This window comes from Nesoenas mayeri, assembly GCF_963082525.1.
Source record: "Nesoenas mayeri genome assembly, chromosome: 27".
In the NCBI taxonomy this organism is placed as follows: domain Eukaryota; kingdom Metazoa; phylum Chordata; class Aves; order Columbiformes; family Columbidae; genus Nesoenas; species Nesoenas mayeri.
In genome coordinates, this window is record NC_137555.1 from 4921228 (window position 1) to 4935776 (window position 14549).

Consider the following 14549-nt stretch of genomic DNA (forward strand, 5'->3'; position numbering starts at 1 on the left):
CAGAAGAAAGGATAGAGGGTGGCAGAGCCCCAGAGCCTGTGAGTCCTGCAGAGGCAGAGCTGGCCCTGGGCAGGGCCAGAGCTATAACCACACTGTACCTTGGCCCCCAGACCGTCCCGGTGTAGGATGGAGTATTTAATGAAGTGATCATCCTCAGCCTCCAGGTCTTGGGGCTCCTGCAGGGAGCCCTCCAGAATCAGCTCCTCCTGCTCCTGCCTGTCACCCGTGTCACCGGGGCCCAGCTGACGCACCACCTTCCGGATGACCTGTTGGGACCCGCACAGCCAGACATCACAGCCGGCCCCAGGCACCAGCCTCCTCCCTGCCCAGCGCGGCCCTGCCCCGCTCGCGGCACGCAGCCCCCTCCCCGCGCAGGGGCTGGCCGGAGAAGCGCCGTGACCGTAACCGAAGATGGAGGGACACGAGTGCCCCGCACGGGGCCCTGGCTGCAGGGACGAGCAAGGCGGCCAGGCAGAGGGGACAGGAGAAGGCGGCAGCATTGCCCTTGCCCACATCACGCCCTCGATCACTCACCTTCCTGGTGATGATATTGCCGTGATCATCTGTGAACTGCTCCTCAGTCACCTGCTCTCCAGGGAGGTGAAGAACTTCATTCCCCTGCAACAACAGGAGGGATTTCAGGGGGGTGAGGGGAGCTCCTTTGCAGCCAGAACAGTACCCGTGACATGCACCCCATGGCCTCCGTCTCCTGCCCTGCCCTGTCCCTTTACTGCTCTCCTCTGCATCTGCCCCAGGGCTGCTCTCTCAGCTCCCTGCTCGTTACCTTCACGAGGACGCGCCGGCGGACGACTCTGGTGGAGAGAACCTCCTCATCGTCCACCAGCCCCGGGCTCTCCCCGAGCTCCTTGTCCAGCTCACGGTGGGCGTGTTTGAGCAGGAAGCGCACAGAGCCCCTGACGATGAGCATGACGTTCTGGCAGCTGACCAGGAAGAAGGCCAGCAGCACCAGGGCGACCAGCAGCTGGGCCAGGAAACCCCACATCCTGCAGCCGCACGCGTGTCCTGCGGGTCTGCGCCCACCGCTTAGCGCCCAGCCATGCCGCCTGGCTGCGCAGGCAGAGCCGCCGCGGCCGGAGCAGCTCTGCAGGTCGGCGCCTGGCTCCGCAGGAGGACGGCTGGAACCCCGCGGCAGGACGGCTGGAACCCCGCGGCAGGACGGCTGGAACCCCGCGGCAGGACGGCTGTAACCCCCGGCAGGACGGCTGTAACCCCCGGCAGGACGGCTGTAACCCTAGCTGCCGCTGTGTGGGCGGCGAGAAGGCAGCGGGCAGGTGGGGCGTCCTCTGGGCTCGCAGTGTCTGCCAGTCATGAGGCCAGGGCTGTGACAGCACCACCCATCCCCAGCTGGGCAGTAAACAGGACAGCCCTGTCCCCCTTTGGCGTCAGCTTGCCAACAACCCGTCTTCCTAGCCGTGGTGGTGCAGCGCCCTATCGCAGGACAAATGAAGCCCCAGGAAGGAGCCGGGAGCTTGGGGCACCACCGGAATCGCACGTGACTCAGGAGACACACGGCAGAGCCAAGTGACCACATCCCAGCGCGGCTGTGCGGCTGGGATGGCTGCGCACGCCTGGCCGAGGACGGCATTTGCCCTCCCCTCGTGCGTGCCGGCTCCGCGCGGCTCTGGCGGGACGCCCACCGCCCGGCCTGGCCCCCAGACCAGCTCTATTTCTGGCTCCAGCAGGCTGCTGGGCCAGCGACTAGGGCAGATACTCGATAAGGAAACAGGCAGGGAGGCTGGCTGCGGGCTGGGTGATAAATGGAGAGCGAGAGCTCAGGTATCAGGCACAGCAGCTATTCTGGGCTGAGGGGCACCCCCAGGGGGAGGGAGCACCCCGGAGGCCTGTGTCTCTGCCAGCCCCGCTCTGCCCGGCTGCGGCAGGGCAGGGAAGGGCTGTCCACCGGCTCTGCGCCGCCTGCGGGGCCGGGTCTCCCTGTCTCACCCTCACCTGGCCAAAGCAGCGGCTGTCTGCCTCCTCCCGCCAGCCGCCCGCGGGACGCTGGGGCTGCCACTCGCTGTCCTCAGCGGAGCTGACTCGCATCAGCTCCATGGCCGGCACCAGGACCTGCTCTTGCTCCTGGCCCTGTGCCCCGGTGGCCATGGTGTGCGTTGGGAGCAGCCTTCGGGTGACCCCCTCCTGCCAGGAGCCCGCTGTCAGGTCCTGTAGGCAGGAGATAAAGGAGCCTTCTGCATTCCAGTCCCTCAGCCTGGGCACCAGAGAGGGACAGGGACAGGGAGAAAGAGACAGAGAGAGAGAGGCAGTCAGCTTGGCCTGCAGCGCTGTCCCCGAGCACCAGCCTTGCTGTGCAGCCGCACGGGCACAGCCTGCTCCACCACGCATGGGGCTCCCAGCTCGCAGCACTGCCGGGCGCCCGGCACAAGCAGCACAAAATGCAGATGCGCAAAGGGCACAGGCTTCCTCCCAGCCATGCTCCCTGCCCACCCCACAGACCCAGCGTCTATGGCAGGACGACTTCAGGGACCTCAGGGGACCAGTGCCACAGGGAAGCAGAACACAGCCCAAGCTGAAATGGCTCTGGGAAGCACAACCCAGGGCCTGGCTGTCTGCTGGGGTCCCTGCCGGGTGCTCTGCCAGGAGCCCCCAAGAGCCTCTCCAGAGGGTGCAAGGCACTCAGCCCGAGTCGCTGCTCTGCCTGCCGGGAACTACCGGGCTCCGGGTCTGGAGACCAGCCGAGAAGCAAGCAAAGCTGGGAGAGCATTGCAGCTGGCCCAGCACAGGGCAATAGCTGTCAAAGCAGTTCCGCTCCCCTCCTGCAGCCACCACGGCACCCCAGGTCGCAGTACCTGTCTGCGCTCCTCTCCACGACGTGGCTAATGGTGGGTGATGCTGTGATCCTGGCTTGCACCTTCTGCTGAACTGAAACAAAAGAGACTTCACTCTCTGGGTCCTGCTCCCCGGTCCCTGGGTGGCGATCACCGGCTGGCATCTTCCCCTCTGGCCTCTGCCCCTCCTCCTGCTCTAGAAGGTCAATCAGGCCATTCATGGCATCTGAGTCCACTGTGTCATCCTCAACCAGGTCCATAGAGCCCATGTGGTCCGGGCCATGCGCATCTGCTAGAAGTTGCCCCGGAAAGCGGCCTTCGCTTGTGGCATCCGAGTCCTCGGCCTTGCTGCACTCCAGAGAGGAGTCCTCAGCTGTCACCAGCGAGGGGGTGAGTCCCGAGGACCACACCTGCATGTCGGACATCTCCATCAGGGCGTCCTGCTCAGTGGCAGCCATGGGGATAGCATCCATGATGGCCACCTCATTCCAGTACTGGTCGGCACGCAGCGGGGATGGCAGCGTGTAATGCAGGGAGGCAGGGGACAGCAGCTCGTCCTGCAGCGAAGCGTAACCTATATGGGCAGACAGAGGCGACATCTCCAGCAGCCGTCTCACACACACAAGCACAGCAGGGCAAGAAGGGAAACAGCCTCCGGGAGGGTGCATATCCCAAGGACAGCACTGGTGGTGCCACAGACCCCGGAGGCTGGGCTGAGCAGAGCTGTGCTCGTGGCAGCTGCTGCCTTTGCAAGGGCCCTGCAAGTGCTGCTGTGCCTTCTTGGGAGTGCTGGGGCTGGTTTGGGCAGACCTGGGGCTGTCTGCTCCCCGTGGAGAGCAGGTCAGGACTCCACACGATGCCCCATCTGCACTGCAGGACACGGTGCCCTCTTTGCTACTCTGCTCCATCAGCCCCCAGGCCCCTGTCCACAGCCCCCGTCCAGCATCGGTCAGGTGGCCAAGTCTGGCAGGCTCTGACTCCCAAAGTCAACCCCTCTGCACGGCACAGAGGAGCAGGCTGGAGGTGGCACCACGGGCAGGGAGGGAAGCCTTGGTACATGTCATACAACTCTGAGGCCCCGCGGGACGCAGTCAGGGCCCTACAACCCTATTGGTGTCTCTGGGGCTACAAGCAGTTGTCACGTCCTCATCACCCAGGGCCACGTGCACAGCCCAGGTACACCGATATGGACAACAGCCAAGCCGGCACTCCCACCCGCCAGTGCCTTTGCTCAGCCTTCCTCAGCTCTGAGCCACTAGCCCTTTTTCCACCCAGAGAGAGCAGCGGAGAGCCTGTCCTGCTCCCCAGGCAGCCAGGGACTGCAAGCCACAGCTGAGGCACCGGGACAGCTGGGACACCAGCACGGGAAGGGCACCGCGCCCCTGAGCAGACACCTTGCTGGGGAACAGCCATGCAGCGACAGCGAGGGAAGGAGCGCAGGGCAGCGCCACGGGAGAGGGGCTGGGGTGGCTGCCTGCAAGCACGCCAGCCATGAGGGGGACAGTCCCTGGTGACATGCAGTCGCTGGAGCAGGACGCGGCTCCCGGAGGGCTCAGCTGAGGTGGAGACAGTGGAGACAGGCAGTGGAGGAAGATGAGAGAAGGAGAGGCCAGGATGAGCTCAGAGAAGAGAGGTGACAAGAAGTGACCCGCAGGAGTGCCTGCACCTGATGGCGCTAGGTGGCATGTTTGAGAGAGCAGAACAAGGGGAGAGACAAAGAGGAGGAGAGCGATGAGCCAGAGCTGCACGGGCAGCAGCTCAGTGCTGCAGCAGCACACAGTCCTGTCCCTACCCGCTGCGCTGGCTCCCCAAGGGCACACACTGCAGCTGACGCTGTGTCCCTGCACCCTTGCACAGCTGGCACAGCCAGTTCTCGCCGGTACATCAGGATGAGGAACATGTGCCCGCCCCCACGGGAGAGCTGCTGCGCAGGTGGTGTGGCAGCGCCAAGCTTCCTGCAGCACAAGCCCCAGCGAAGGGGCCCCGACTGTTGGCAATGCCTTGTGCACACTGAGCTCCCAGCTGCCACCAGCACACCCTGGTCAGGCAAGATGTCAGACCCGACCTGTCTGCACAGACCCTGCCCCAGGGCCCTCCTGCAGCCCCTGTGAGCAGCCAGGACTCACCATTCATCTGGGACGGTGACAGGGAATAGTCTCTGTCTGTGTGGCGCCAGCTGCCCTTCAGGCTGCGGCTCTGCCGGCCGGAGCCCTCCAGGGTGTTCACAATCTCACTGCGGTCGATGTTCCTCAGCGCTGTGTACAGGCTCTCGACTGCGGGGGGAAGCCAGTGTCAGCAAACGGGCGGCTCTGGGAACGCAGCCATGCCACAGCCACTCCAGGTGTGTGCGAACCGGCGGTGTGAAGCCAGGCAGGGACCCGGAGCCTGCACGTGCTGCTCTGCACAGCCAGCCCTGCCACCTCCGTGCCTGTAACAGGGCACCGCAGATACTCACTCTTGAGGCTCTTGCCCTCGCGGCTGACCCAGAGGTTGAGCAAGGCCATGCTCTGCTCCAGCAGGGAGTTGGGGTTCTCCACACGTATCCTGTTGATGTCATCTACCCCAAACTGCAGCTCACGTGCCAGCTCTGAGGGAGACATCACATTTAAGCATTGGACCAGGACCCAGGTTGCTGGACAGGGTAAAGCACATACACTGCACCCTGCAGCGTGTTTCAGCTTTCCAAGGAGGGCTGTGCATCCTCAGAGCCATCAGGTGTGGACTTACCAGCCCAACTGAGGCCCAGCTGTTCTGCTATGTCAACCATCTTCTGGTCTGCCTTGTCCGTGCTGCTCAGAGAGCCTGGAGGAGAAGAGGGAGTCACAGCTCTGGCTGCACAGGGGCCTGCACCAGCACGGGGCGGGGCTGCTGGCTCAGGGGTCTTGCAGCCTGAAAACCCTCAAGGAAAGGAAAGCTGCCACGAGCGTGAGTGGGACAGGGTCAGTCCAGCACTTCCACCATGCTTGGGCACTCCAAGCGCAGGGGGTGAGGGGGCTTGAACGGACCCAGCAGGCTGCGTACCGAAACTGGTCTCGCTTAGGATGCTGTATCGCTCCCGCAGAGACAACGGTGTCAGCGTCCTCCTCCGTTCCTCACTGCCGCTGCCCTGCGAGAGTGGGGACAAACTAAGGGGTCACCAGCTTGAAAAGGGGGCAGCAGCTCCACCCTGGCAACGCTGCTTCTCCACAGCCCCAGAGCTGCATGGCGCGAGCATGGGGAGCAGCTGGGGAACAAACACTGAGGGCGAGAGCTGCCTCCTGTGTCCAGGGGCAGGGACGGCCCCCCCCCCCCCAGAGACCCGGCCCTGACCTTGGTGCAGGGTGGTATGCTGATGTTCAGGTGGCACAGCACGTGCTGGAGGTCCTCGTACTTCATGGCCTTGCGCAAGAAAGACAGGGAGCCGCTGGCTTCCCGGCTGCTGTCCCGAACCTGAGCGCGGAGAGCCCGGTGAGGTGCACGGGCAGAGGGGGGCACAGGGACCCCAGGCACAGCCCAGCCCGCGCCCTGCCATTACCTTGATGGGGATGGCCAGACGATTCTCCCGGAAGGACTGGAAAAGGAAGGTCCGGGGCTGAGTGGCCTTCTTGACAGGCACCAGGTTCCCTGAGAGCTCAACGTGCAAAGGCATCCCCTCCACCACCTGGCAAGGGACAGGAAACAGGCTGAGACCCTGTGCAGAGCTGCTTCCCCGAGAACACCAGCTCTCCTACCCAGGCCAGAGCCAGGCCCCTCCACCAGCACCAGCCTCTCCTTGCTTGGGCAGCCGTCTCCCTGCTGCCCCCCACATGCTGCTGGGGACAAACCTCGATGTCCCTGCTGCGGGCCACCTCCGTGAAATTTTCGTGCTGCTCTAAAGTCTTGTCAACTTTGTCATCAGTCATGCAGTAGCAGCGCAGCCGGCCTTCCCGTGCATCGTTCATCTTGGCAAACACCACAAATTTCGCCATGTAGGGCACGGCTGTCAGCTCCTTGTACAGCGCTGTGGCGAAGTGCACGGCCTCGGCGGTGCGCGGGCAGTCGGCCAGCCAGAACCTGCGGGAGGGCGGCTCAGCGTGCGTGCGGCGCCGCGAGAGCTGCCCCCGCTGGGCAGCAAACTGCACCGCAGAGGACGCCCCACGAGCAGGGGTACGCGAGCAGCACGTTCCCCAGACCAGCGCACGCTCGCCGAGGACTCACCTGGCGGACACATTGGTGGTGAAGTTAGCACACTCGTTTTCATAGACCAGCTTTGTGGTGCCTGTTATGTCTTCCCACTGGGCTTGGGCTGTCCCTCCTGCGGCAGAAAGCAAGGGTGAACATGCTGCCCTTCCTAAGCCCGGGCTCTGCTTGGCCATGACCTTTTCCTTAGCTCCAAGGAGCTGCATCCCACTGAGGCAACCCAACCCCACCAGAGAGCACACACGCCTGCGCAGCAGGGGTTGGCAGCCTCACCGATCACACTGCACAGCAGGCGCAGGCTGGTGGTGTCACCCTCGCCGCTGTCCCGGGGATTGTCCTTCCAGGATGGTGGCAGCGGGATGCGGAGGCCAATGGGGCGGTGGAACTTCCTCCGGCGCGGCTCCACCGTGACAATGGGGCTGAATGTCGCCTGGTTCCCCAGCAGCTTGGTCACCAGCTCATCAGGCACGGGCTGCGCCTGTGGGCAGCACAAGGGTGGGCAGCAGGTCTGGTTTCCCCTGCCCTGCAGGAGCCCGGCTGGGCCCCAGGCCAGGCTCTCCAGGGCTCACCTGCAGGGCCAGCCTCACTCTCTTCGTAACAGCCGTGTCTGGGAAGGTGGCCTGCACCATGGGGACCAGTGTGCTCTTCAAACACCCTCCCTCGGGGCCGATCATGTCACAGTCCTGGCAGATCCGGGACATGACCACAAAGTAGAGAGGGAAGTCGGTGGTGATGATGCGGCAGACCCTCTTCTTCTCCAGATCCTCCAGGCTCTCCAGCTCTGCAAGGGCAGCACAGCCATCAGGGCTTGCACATCAAGTCTACAGCTGTCACCCATCACCTCACGCTCAGCCCCGTCCCACCAGCCAGGATGGCTGCAGCCCTGCCTGTGGGGAACCGCAGGGTGCCGAGCCTCTGCCTGCCCGGCACGCTCACCCTCGTCCACGCCATTGAGCAGCTGGTCCATGTAGCTCTCCTCATAGCGGTTGCGGTGCTCCTTCCAGACAGAGCCATTCTCGCTGCGCAACACCACCAGCTCGCGGTCCCCTCGCCCGTAGGAGGCGAAGTGTGGGATCTCCACAATGACAGGGCTGCAAGCGGGAGAGGAAGGAGGCTTGCAACCCCGCACAGCTGCCAGAGGAAGGCAGGACTGCTCGCACTCCTCTCTCTGGGAAATGGGGCTCTGTGCCTGGCAGGACCACGCTGGCCAGGGCTTTTCCTGCCCCAGCACAGTCAAACGCCCCGTTATGCTGCAATGACCCACCGCAGGGATGCGCTGTGCCCGGCTGCAGGAGGGACATCTCCTGCACCAGACGCCCAGAAGCAGAGAGGGGCAGCGGTGTTGCCCCAGCTGGTAGGGACTCCAGAGGAACCCAGACCCAATCCCAGTCCCGAGGGATGGTCCTGACTGGGCAGCACTATCGGCTTCATTCCCAGCTGCACTCACCTGAGGAACTGGGCTCCGGCAGGACCCAAGGCGATGATCCGGCTGGCCAGACCCTCCTCCTCAGCCAGTGGTGGGGGTGCAGGCAGCTTCTGGGGCTTCACCAGGCGGCAGGTGATGCGGGTGGGTGCTGCGCAGGCACGGGGTGGGATGACCACACGCAGCCCGTGGTGCCGGCTGCCCCGCATGGAGCCGCCACGGGCGTCCACCATGAAGCTCACCAGGAACCTGGAGCAGACACAGGCATGGGCAGGTGGGTACCTCGCAGCTGACTCCTCACAGAACACGCGTGTGCCGCACAGGCTGAGCACTCACCCTGTGTGCACGGGGCTGGCCACCGGGCTGATGTTATCCGAGGTCTCGGTGGCAGGGCTGCTGGGGATCAGGGAGTCCTCGTCGAACTCCTTGGAGGGCTGTGCAAGGCAGGGAAGAGCCCCCATGGGCACAAGGTCCTATTTGAGTTGCTGAGCCTGCCCACTCCTCCACAGTCTCGCTCCTGGGCAGTCCCATACTACCATGTCCATCCCCACTACCCACCCCACATGTTGGCTCTGTGGTGATGGGGGCCTTCCATGGGCAGGGGGTGCCGGGGGCCATGGCAGGCTGTGTCCCATGCTCACCTCCTGTGGGGACACCGAGGGTGCATGCAGCAGGCTGACTTGCTCAGCTTCTGTCTCCACAGGTCCTACCTGCTCAGTCTCCTCTGCTCCCGTGACCACAGTCTCAGGTGGAATGTAGGGCACCTGTAGGACGGCTGGAGACTCCACCCTGGTAGGAGAGGGCAGTGACAGCCACTGAAGTGGCAGACCTGGGCCCCTCAGTCCCCTGCTGTCCCACGGTTATCCCAGGGCTGCTGGACGAAGGCAAACTCAGAAGCGGACCCATGTCCTTGTGCAGGAATGACACCAAACAGCTTGGCTTGCTGTGCTGGCTGGTGGGGGCTCATTGATCGATTCCTTGCCCAGAGCTGTCCCTGTTCCAGTGGCACCCCAGCCCAGCACCAGGCTGGCCCTGTGCCCCATACCCGCTCTCTTCCCACCATCCAGTGCCTCTTACGTTTGCTCCAGTGTCGTCGTGGTCACAAACTCCAGCATCTCCCTCCTGCCCTCCTGGTCCCTGGGCTCGGGTGTCTTTGGCTTTGGTGCGACCAACTCCTCCTCTGAAACAGAGAGCTGGCTCAGTATGCAGAGAGACAGGAGGACAAGGGACCACAGACACCGGCCCTCGCTCCTCTGAGCTAAAGCCAAAGCCCATCTCTTCTCCCACTGTTGGCCGCATACACTTGTCCCCTGGGTCCCAGCCCGCCGCGGTGCGGCTTTGCCCTCTGCCAGGTGGGGTCTGTGGCCGAGACAGGACTCAACCTGTGGGTCAGCGGGACAGGAACTGCGGTGGCTGTCAGGAGCCTCAGCTCCTGATTGAGCTGTTTCCCACAGCACTGAGCACAGAGCAGAGCCTGCTGGGGACACCCTGATGCTGGAGACAGAAGTGTAGGCAGGGCTGGGGACGTGGGACAGATGCCTTAACACTGCAAGTGTATCTGCACGCCCCCGTGGAGGCAAAGCACAGCCGGTGCTGCCTGCCGGCCCAGCTAACACCTGCTAGGGAGCTCACTGGGGTTTGGCACTCGTCATTGCCCCATGGGAGTGGGTCCAGCACCTCCCAAAGCAGGAGAGCCCCAGTGATGGGGAGGGGACCATACGGCATGGGGACCTTCGAGCACTCAGGCTCATCCCTGCCTGGCCAGGACAGCAGCGGAGTTTGTCACAGAACCAGGCCCCTCTGCCGGCCAGGGACAGGGCCTGGGGCTGACGGGGAGCCAGGGCTCCCCCCATTCATGCAGTCACACCACAGCAAGCAGCACGGACACGGATGGGCCGGGTGGGATGGCAGCGCCTGTGCTGGGCAGCACGAGCCCCACAGCAAGGCTCAGCGGATGGACGTGGCGTGCGGATGGTTAGTGGCCATGGGGTGGAATGGGCCATTGAGCTGGGGCAGGGGGACACATTTCATACCCATTACTGTGACATGAGCAGTGCCTGCAAAGTAAGAAGAGGCAAATGTGAGGTCTTGGTGGGAGGTAGCAGGAGCGGACCAGCTGCATCTGGCTGGGAGCTGACACCACCAGCAGGAGCAGGGCATGGTGGGGGCTTCTGCATGCCCAAGGGCTCTCTGCACACTGTCCCTTAGGCATGGGACCATGGGGAGGTCCAGACATATCCCTCCTGCATGGCACAGGGAAGCACCTGAGCCAGGAGGTGCCACCGCGGGAGTCTGGTGTGTTCCTCCCGCCCTCTCTGCAAGACCACGGTGAGGCCGTGCAGCTCTCCACCCCGCCTGGCAGGAACGCCCGTGCCCGTCCCCACATCTCCAGGATGGCGTGTCCAGCTCCGGCCCCTCACCTTCATCCTCCGACACATCCAGAATCTCGTCTACAGTCTCTGGGAAGCTCATGCGGTGCTTGTCACCGACTAACTGCGGGAGCAGAGTGGAGTCAGGGGAGGCCAGCCCTCTGCTGTGCAGCCACCCGACGCCCCCCTCCGGCCCAGGGTGGGCAGCCAGCGCCGGCCCCACCGCACCATCCGCGCTGTCCAGCTGTACCGGCACAGCCTCTGCCGCAGGCAGGGCCACAGCTGCTGCCTGCACCCACTTGCCTCAGCCCCAGCCCTCCTCCAGAGTCCTGGTCCCAGTCCCCAGGGCCTCACCGGGATGTCGGTTTCCTCTGTGACGATCTTGAGCACATCTGTGACGGAAATGTAGCCAAGCCGCCTCGCAATGGCCAGGGGAGTGGTGCCGTTCTGTGCCAGAGGAAGGACCAGGTCAGCAGCAGCCGCGGGGAAGCCCGGTCGGGCACCTGAGCTTGCTGTGGGGCAAGGAGGTGTGGGCGAGCGCCGTACTCACCGTGCTGATCTCGTTGGGAGAGGCACCGTGCTTCAGCAGCAGTGTCACCACGTCCGTGTGGCCCTGCTGGGCTGCCTGGTGCAGAGGGGTGTATCCCAGCTGCAGGGGAGGACAGAGGGTGCTGCCATCGGTTCTGGGAGTCTGCTGCCCCAGAAAAGCCCATGGGCTTCACACTGTGCTTCATGTCTGGAGCACGAAGGTGGCTGCCTCCCCTCCAGGGTTAGCAAAGGGTTCTGTAGAAGCCAGCGCTTGCCCGGGGCTGTAACTGGACTACAGCAGCTTCCAGCCGCGGAGACGGGAGCACTTGGGGCAATGCAGGAGGGAGAAGTGCAAGCAGGGAGGGAGGCTAAGCCATCCACATCCACACGCATGCTGTTGCCCAGTCCTTGAAGCACAGGGCATGGCTGTACCTTAGTCTTGGCGTTGACATCAGCCTGGTGCTGCAGCAAAAACTTCACCAGCTTGATGTTCCCATAGTGGCTGGCCACATGCAGCGGGGTGTAGCCCATCTGAAAGAAAAGACCAGGTCTCAGCCTGCCTTCAGCGGTTCCTCGTCCCCTTCTGGCCTGGGTACGCGCATCCCGTGGGCAAACCCTCCTGGGGGAAGGAAGGGGCACGTGTGCAGGTGCTGCCTGAGAGCCCAGGATCAGGGCAGAGGGCTGTGCAGACCACACCACACTGTGCCGGGGCGCAGGGGTGAGCTGCGGGAGTACGCAGGGACCATCCCTACAGGGACGTGTGGGAAGAAGAGGAAGAGTCTCCAAGACACAGACAAGATGGTGAGGAGAGACTCTTGCACAGAGAAAAGCAATGCTCCTCCTGTGTCAGGCCTGGAGGTGATTCCCTCATGTATTTCACCACAGCCATGGTGAATGCATTACTTTACCCTGGTCGTGGCATCCACCGTGACTCCATGTTTCACGAGAACATCAGCTACTGGCACATGTCCCTCTTGGGCCACGAGATGGAGAGGGGTCAGGCCGCTCTGCAAACAGAGGAGGTCTCAGCACAGCGGCAATGCCATCGCTGTAGCCCTACCAGCAGAGACGCCACGTCAGGTCTCCACCACGGCAAACTGACCAACACTGTGCGCTGGTCAGCAAACGCGGGGAGGCACTGGGGCCTGGACTGCCAGCACGTCCAGCCTGACAGGACGTGCAGGGACAACTTACCTTGTTGCCAAGGTTGCCGTTGGCTTGTTTGGAGAAAAGCAGTGCCACCATGTCTGCGTGGCCCTCCTGGGAAGCCAGGTGTAGGGGGGTGACCCCCTGCACAGACTCCGCGTTTGCAGAAGCCCCATACTGCAGCAAGCTGCTGGCCACCTCCATCTGGTTCTGCTTGGCAGCGATGTGCAGGGGGGTGTACCCATTCTGCAGGGAAAGAGGCTCGTGGCAGCGCTCAGACCCTGGCGAGGAGACCAGCAGGGGCAGAAGGTGCCACCTTGCCCCTCCAGGCCAGGTCTGCGCTTCCCACTTGCCTCCAGAGCTCAGGGACACACGCTCCCACCCCAACCATCTGCCTGACAGCAACGAGTCCTGACTCTGAGGCCCAGTCCCACTGTTCCAGCCACGGCAGCGCAGGGGTTTCAAAGACCACCTGCTTCAGGCCTGACTGGTGCTGGCCGTCCTGGAGCTTTCCTCACATTAATTTCTACAGCAGCGTTCAGCCACCTGGAGCTGTGAGAGGTCAGGGCAGACAGACACCTCCGAGAACGTGTCTGTCTGAGGCGTGGAGCAAAACTCGCAAGATGCAGGATTAGTATTCAGGCAGAGACTGCAGAGCCTTGAGCACCGCCTTTGCTGCCACGCCGCAGGAGCAAAGCAGCTGGCAGACACCCTCTGCCTGGGGTGACGCGCAGGCTGTCGGTGACGCACAACAACAGGGGACTGGCGCTGCACCGGCTGCTCCTGACGCCAGCCCGGCAAGTCTGCCGGCAGCGGGCGCAGGGGGAGCGGGGAGGGCCAGAACCAGCAGCCACTTGGCTGTTCTGAGGATGCAGCTCCTACAAACAACGTGGAAATGGAGGCTGCTGGTCTGCTCTTTAAGGAGATGCTCCCCATGCTCAGGCGGAGCACGGCAACTCTCACGAACTCGTGGGTTTTCTGACTCACTGCTTCCCGGCTGCATGCAAACATTTGTGTGTGCTTTCCCAAACTGCCAGACTGCAACTCTGCTTGGCTGGGCTCGCCATGGAAACACATCCCCGAGCAACAGCCACAACTTGCTGCTGTCAGGGACTGTTCCTGACACAGCCCGTCTGCTGGAGCAGAGCAACCACCCGGCACTCTGCATGTCCCTCCTGCTGGTGCAAGGGACAGGCGGGTGTGAGCAACGGGCACAGAGAGTCCCAGGCACGCTCCCCGAGTGTCAGCTTGAGGGGCAATGCCAGCCCCAGGCTGACACACATGGGACACAGGACACCCAGTCCAGCCTTACCCAGGCCGAGCTGTGTGGGGAGCTCCCCTTGGGTAGCAGCAGCTTGACGATCTCCAGGTTGTTGTGGTGCACAGCCACGTGCAGCGGGGTCAGGCCGTTCTGGGGACGGGGAGAGGGCACAGACAGGTAAGGCAGAGCCTCTCCCCGTACCACACCACTCCTCCCACTGCCACAGGAGCAACACTCACCTTCCCTGACGCGTTGGGGTGAGCATCATGTGCCAGCAGCAGCTCTGCCACATCCACCTTCCCGTACTTGGCTGCAACGTGGAGAGGGGTAAATCCTTTCTGAGGAGAAAGGCAGCTCATCACAGGGTGCACAGGGATGAGCAGAGCACTGGCGCAGGTGCAGGAAGGACTCCTGTGGCACAGGAGGAGGCTGCCCCTCCTGTGACAGGGACACTAAGCTGCCAGCCTGCCCAGCCAGGTCACACCTTCAGTGGCAGTGGCCGCAGCAGCCTACCTTGGTCATGCAGGTCTGTGAGGCCCCCTTCTCGAGCAGGGCCAGTGCCGTGTCCACGTGCCCCTCTCTGGCAGTGATGTGCAGGGGCGTGTGCCCTGCCGTTGTGGCCAGGTTGGGGTTGGCGTTGTTCTCCAGCAGGAGTTTGACCATGCCGGTGTGGCCGATGCGGGCAGCACAGTGCAGAGGAGTCTGGTCATCCTGCAAGGGGGCAGAGCAGCTATTTTGGTAGACCTGGACCAGTCCCTTGTTCACCCAGCCAAAGCTGTTGCACGGCCCGTGGCAGGCTGGGCTCTGGGCAGGCGAGAGTGAAGAAACCAGCACCAGCTGTGCACAGAGCTTCACTATCG

General features: G+C 63.5%; 1 protein-coding gene across 5 annotated transcripts in view; it reads right to left on the reverse strand.

Annotated features, from left to right (window-relative positions):
* The window catches only part of LOC308050149 (ankyrin-1-like), a 33553-nt gene that overhangs the window by 4026 nt on the left and 14978 nt on the right, over positions 1-14549 (reverse strand). For 2 of the 5 annotated variants that reach the window (XM_080360124.1, XM_080360127.1), the window contains 29 exons: positions 14203-14400; positions 13929-14027; positions 13741-13839; positions 12477-12674; positions 12191-12289; positions 11715-11813; positions 11305-11403; positions 11109-11201; positions 10806-10878; positions 10419-10442; positions 9463-9565; positions 9027-9174; positions 8722-8819; positions 8410-8634; positions 7899-8053; positions 7532-7743; positions 7236-7440; positions 6981-7077; positions 6608-6836; positions 6319-6444; positions 6114-6233; positions 5826-5910; positions 5532-5606; positions 5260-5391; positions 4931-5077; positions 2826-3378; positions 1969-2227; positions 535-618; positions 99-266 (listed from right to left, as the gene is read on the reverse strand). In XM_080360124.1, coding sequence (XP_080216250.1) covers positions 99-266; positions 535-618; positions 1969-2227; positions 2826-3378; positions 4931-5077; positions 5260-5391; positions 5532-5606; positions 5826-5910; positions 6114-6233; positions 6319-6444; positions 6608-6836; positions 6981-7077; positions 7236-7440; positions 7532-7743; positions 7899-8053; positions 8410-8634; positions 8722-8819; positions 9027-9174; positions 9463-9565; positions 10419-10442; positions 10806-10878; positions 11109-11201; positions 11305-11403; positions 11715-11813; positions 12191-12289; positions 12477-12674; positions 13741-13839; positions 13929-14027; positions 14203-14400 — 4302 coding nt within the window. Of the gene's footprint in view, positions 1-98; positions 267-534; positions 619-1968; positions 2228-2825; positions 3379-4930; positions 5078-5259; positions 5392-5531; positions 5607-5825; positions 5911-6113; positions 6234-6318; positions 6445-6607; positions 6837-6980; positions 7078-7235; positions 7441-7531; positions 7744-7898; positions 8054-8409; positions 8635-8721; positions 8820-9026; positions 9175-9462; positions 9566-10418; positions 10443-10805; positions 10879-11108; positions 11202-11304; positions 11404-11714; positions 11814-12190; positions 12290-12476; positions 12675-13740; positions 13840-13928; positions 14028-14202; positions 14401-14549 lie in introns of those variants that run through there. The other 3 variants (XM_080360126.1, XM_080360125.1, XM_080360128.1) reach the window with 3 other exon arrangements.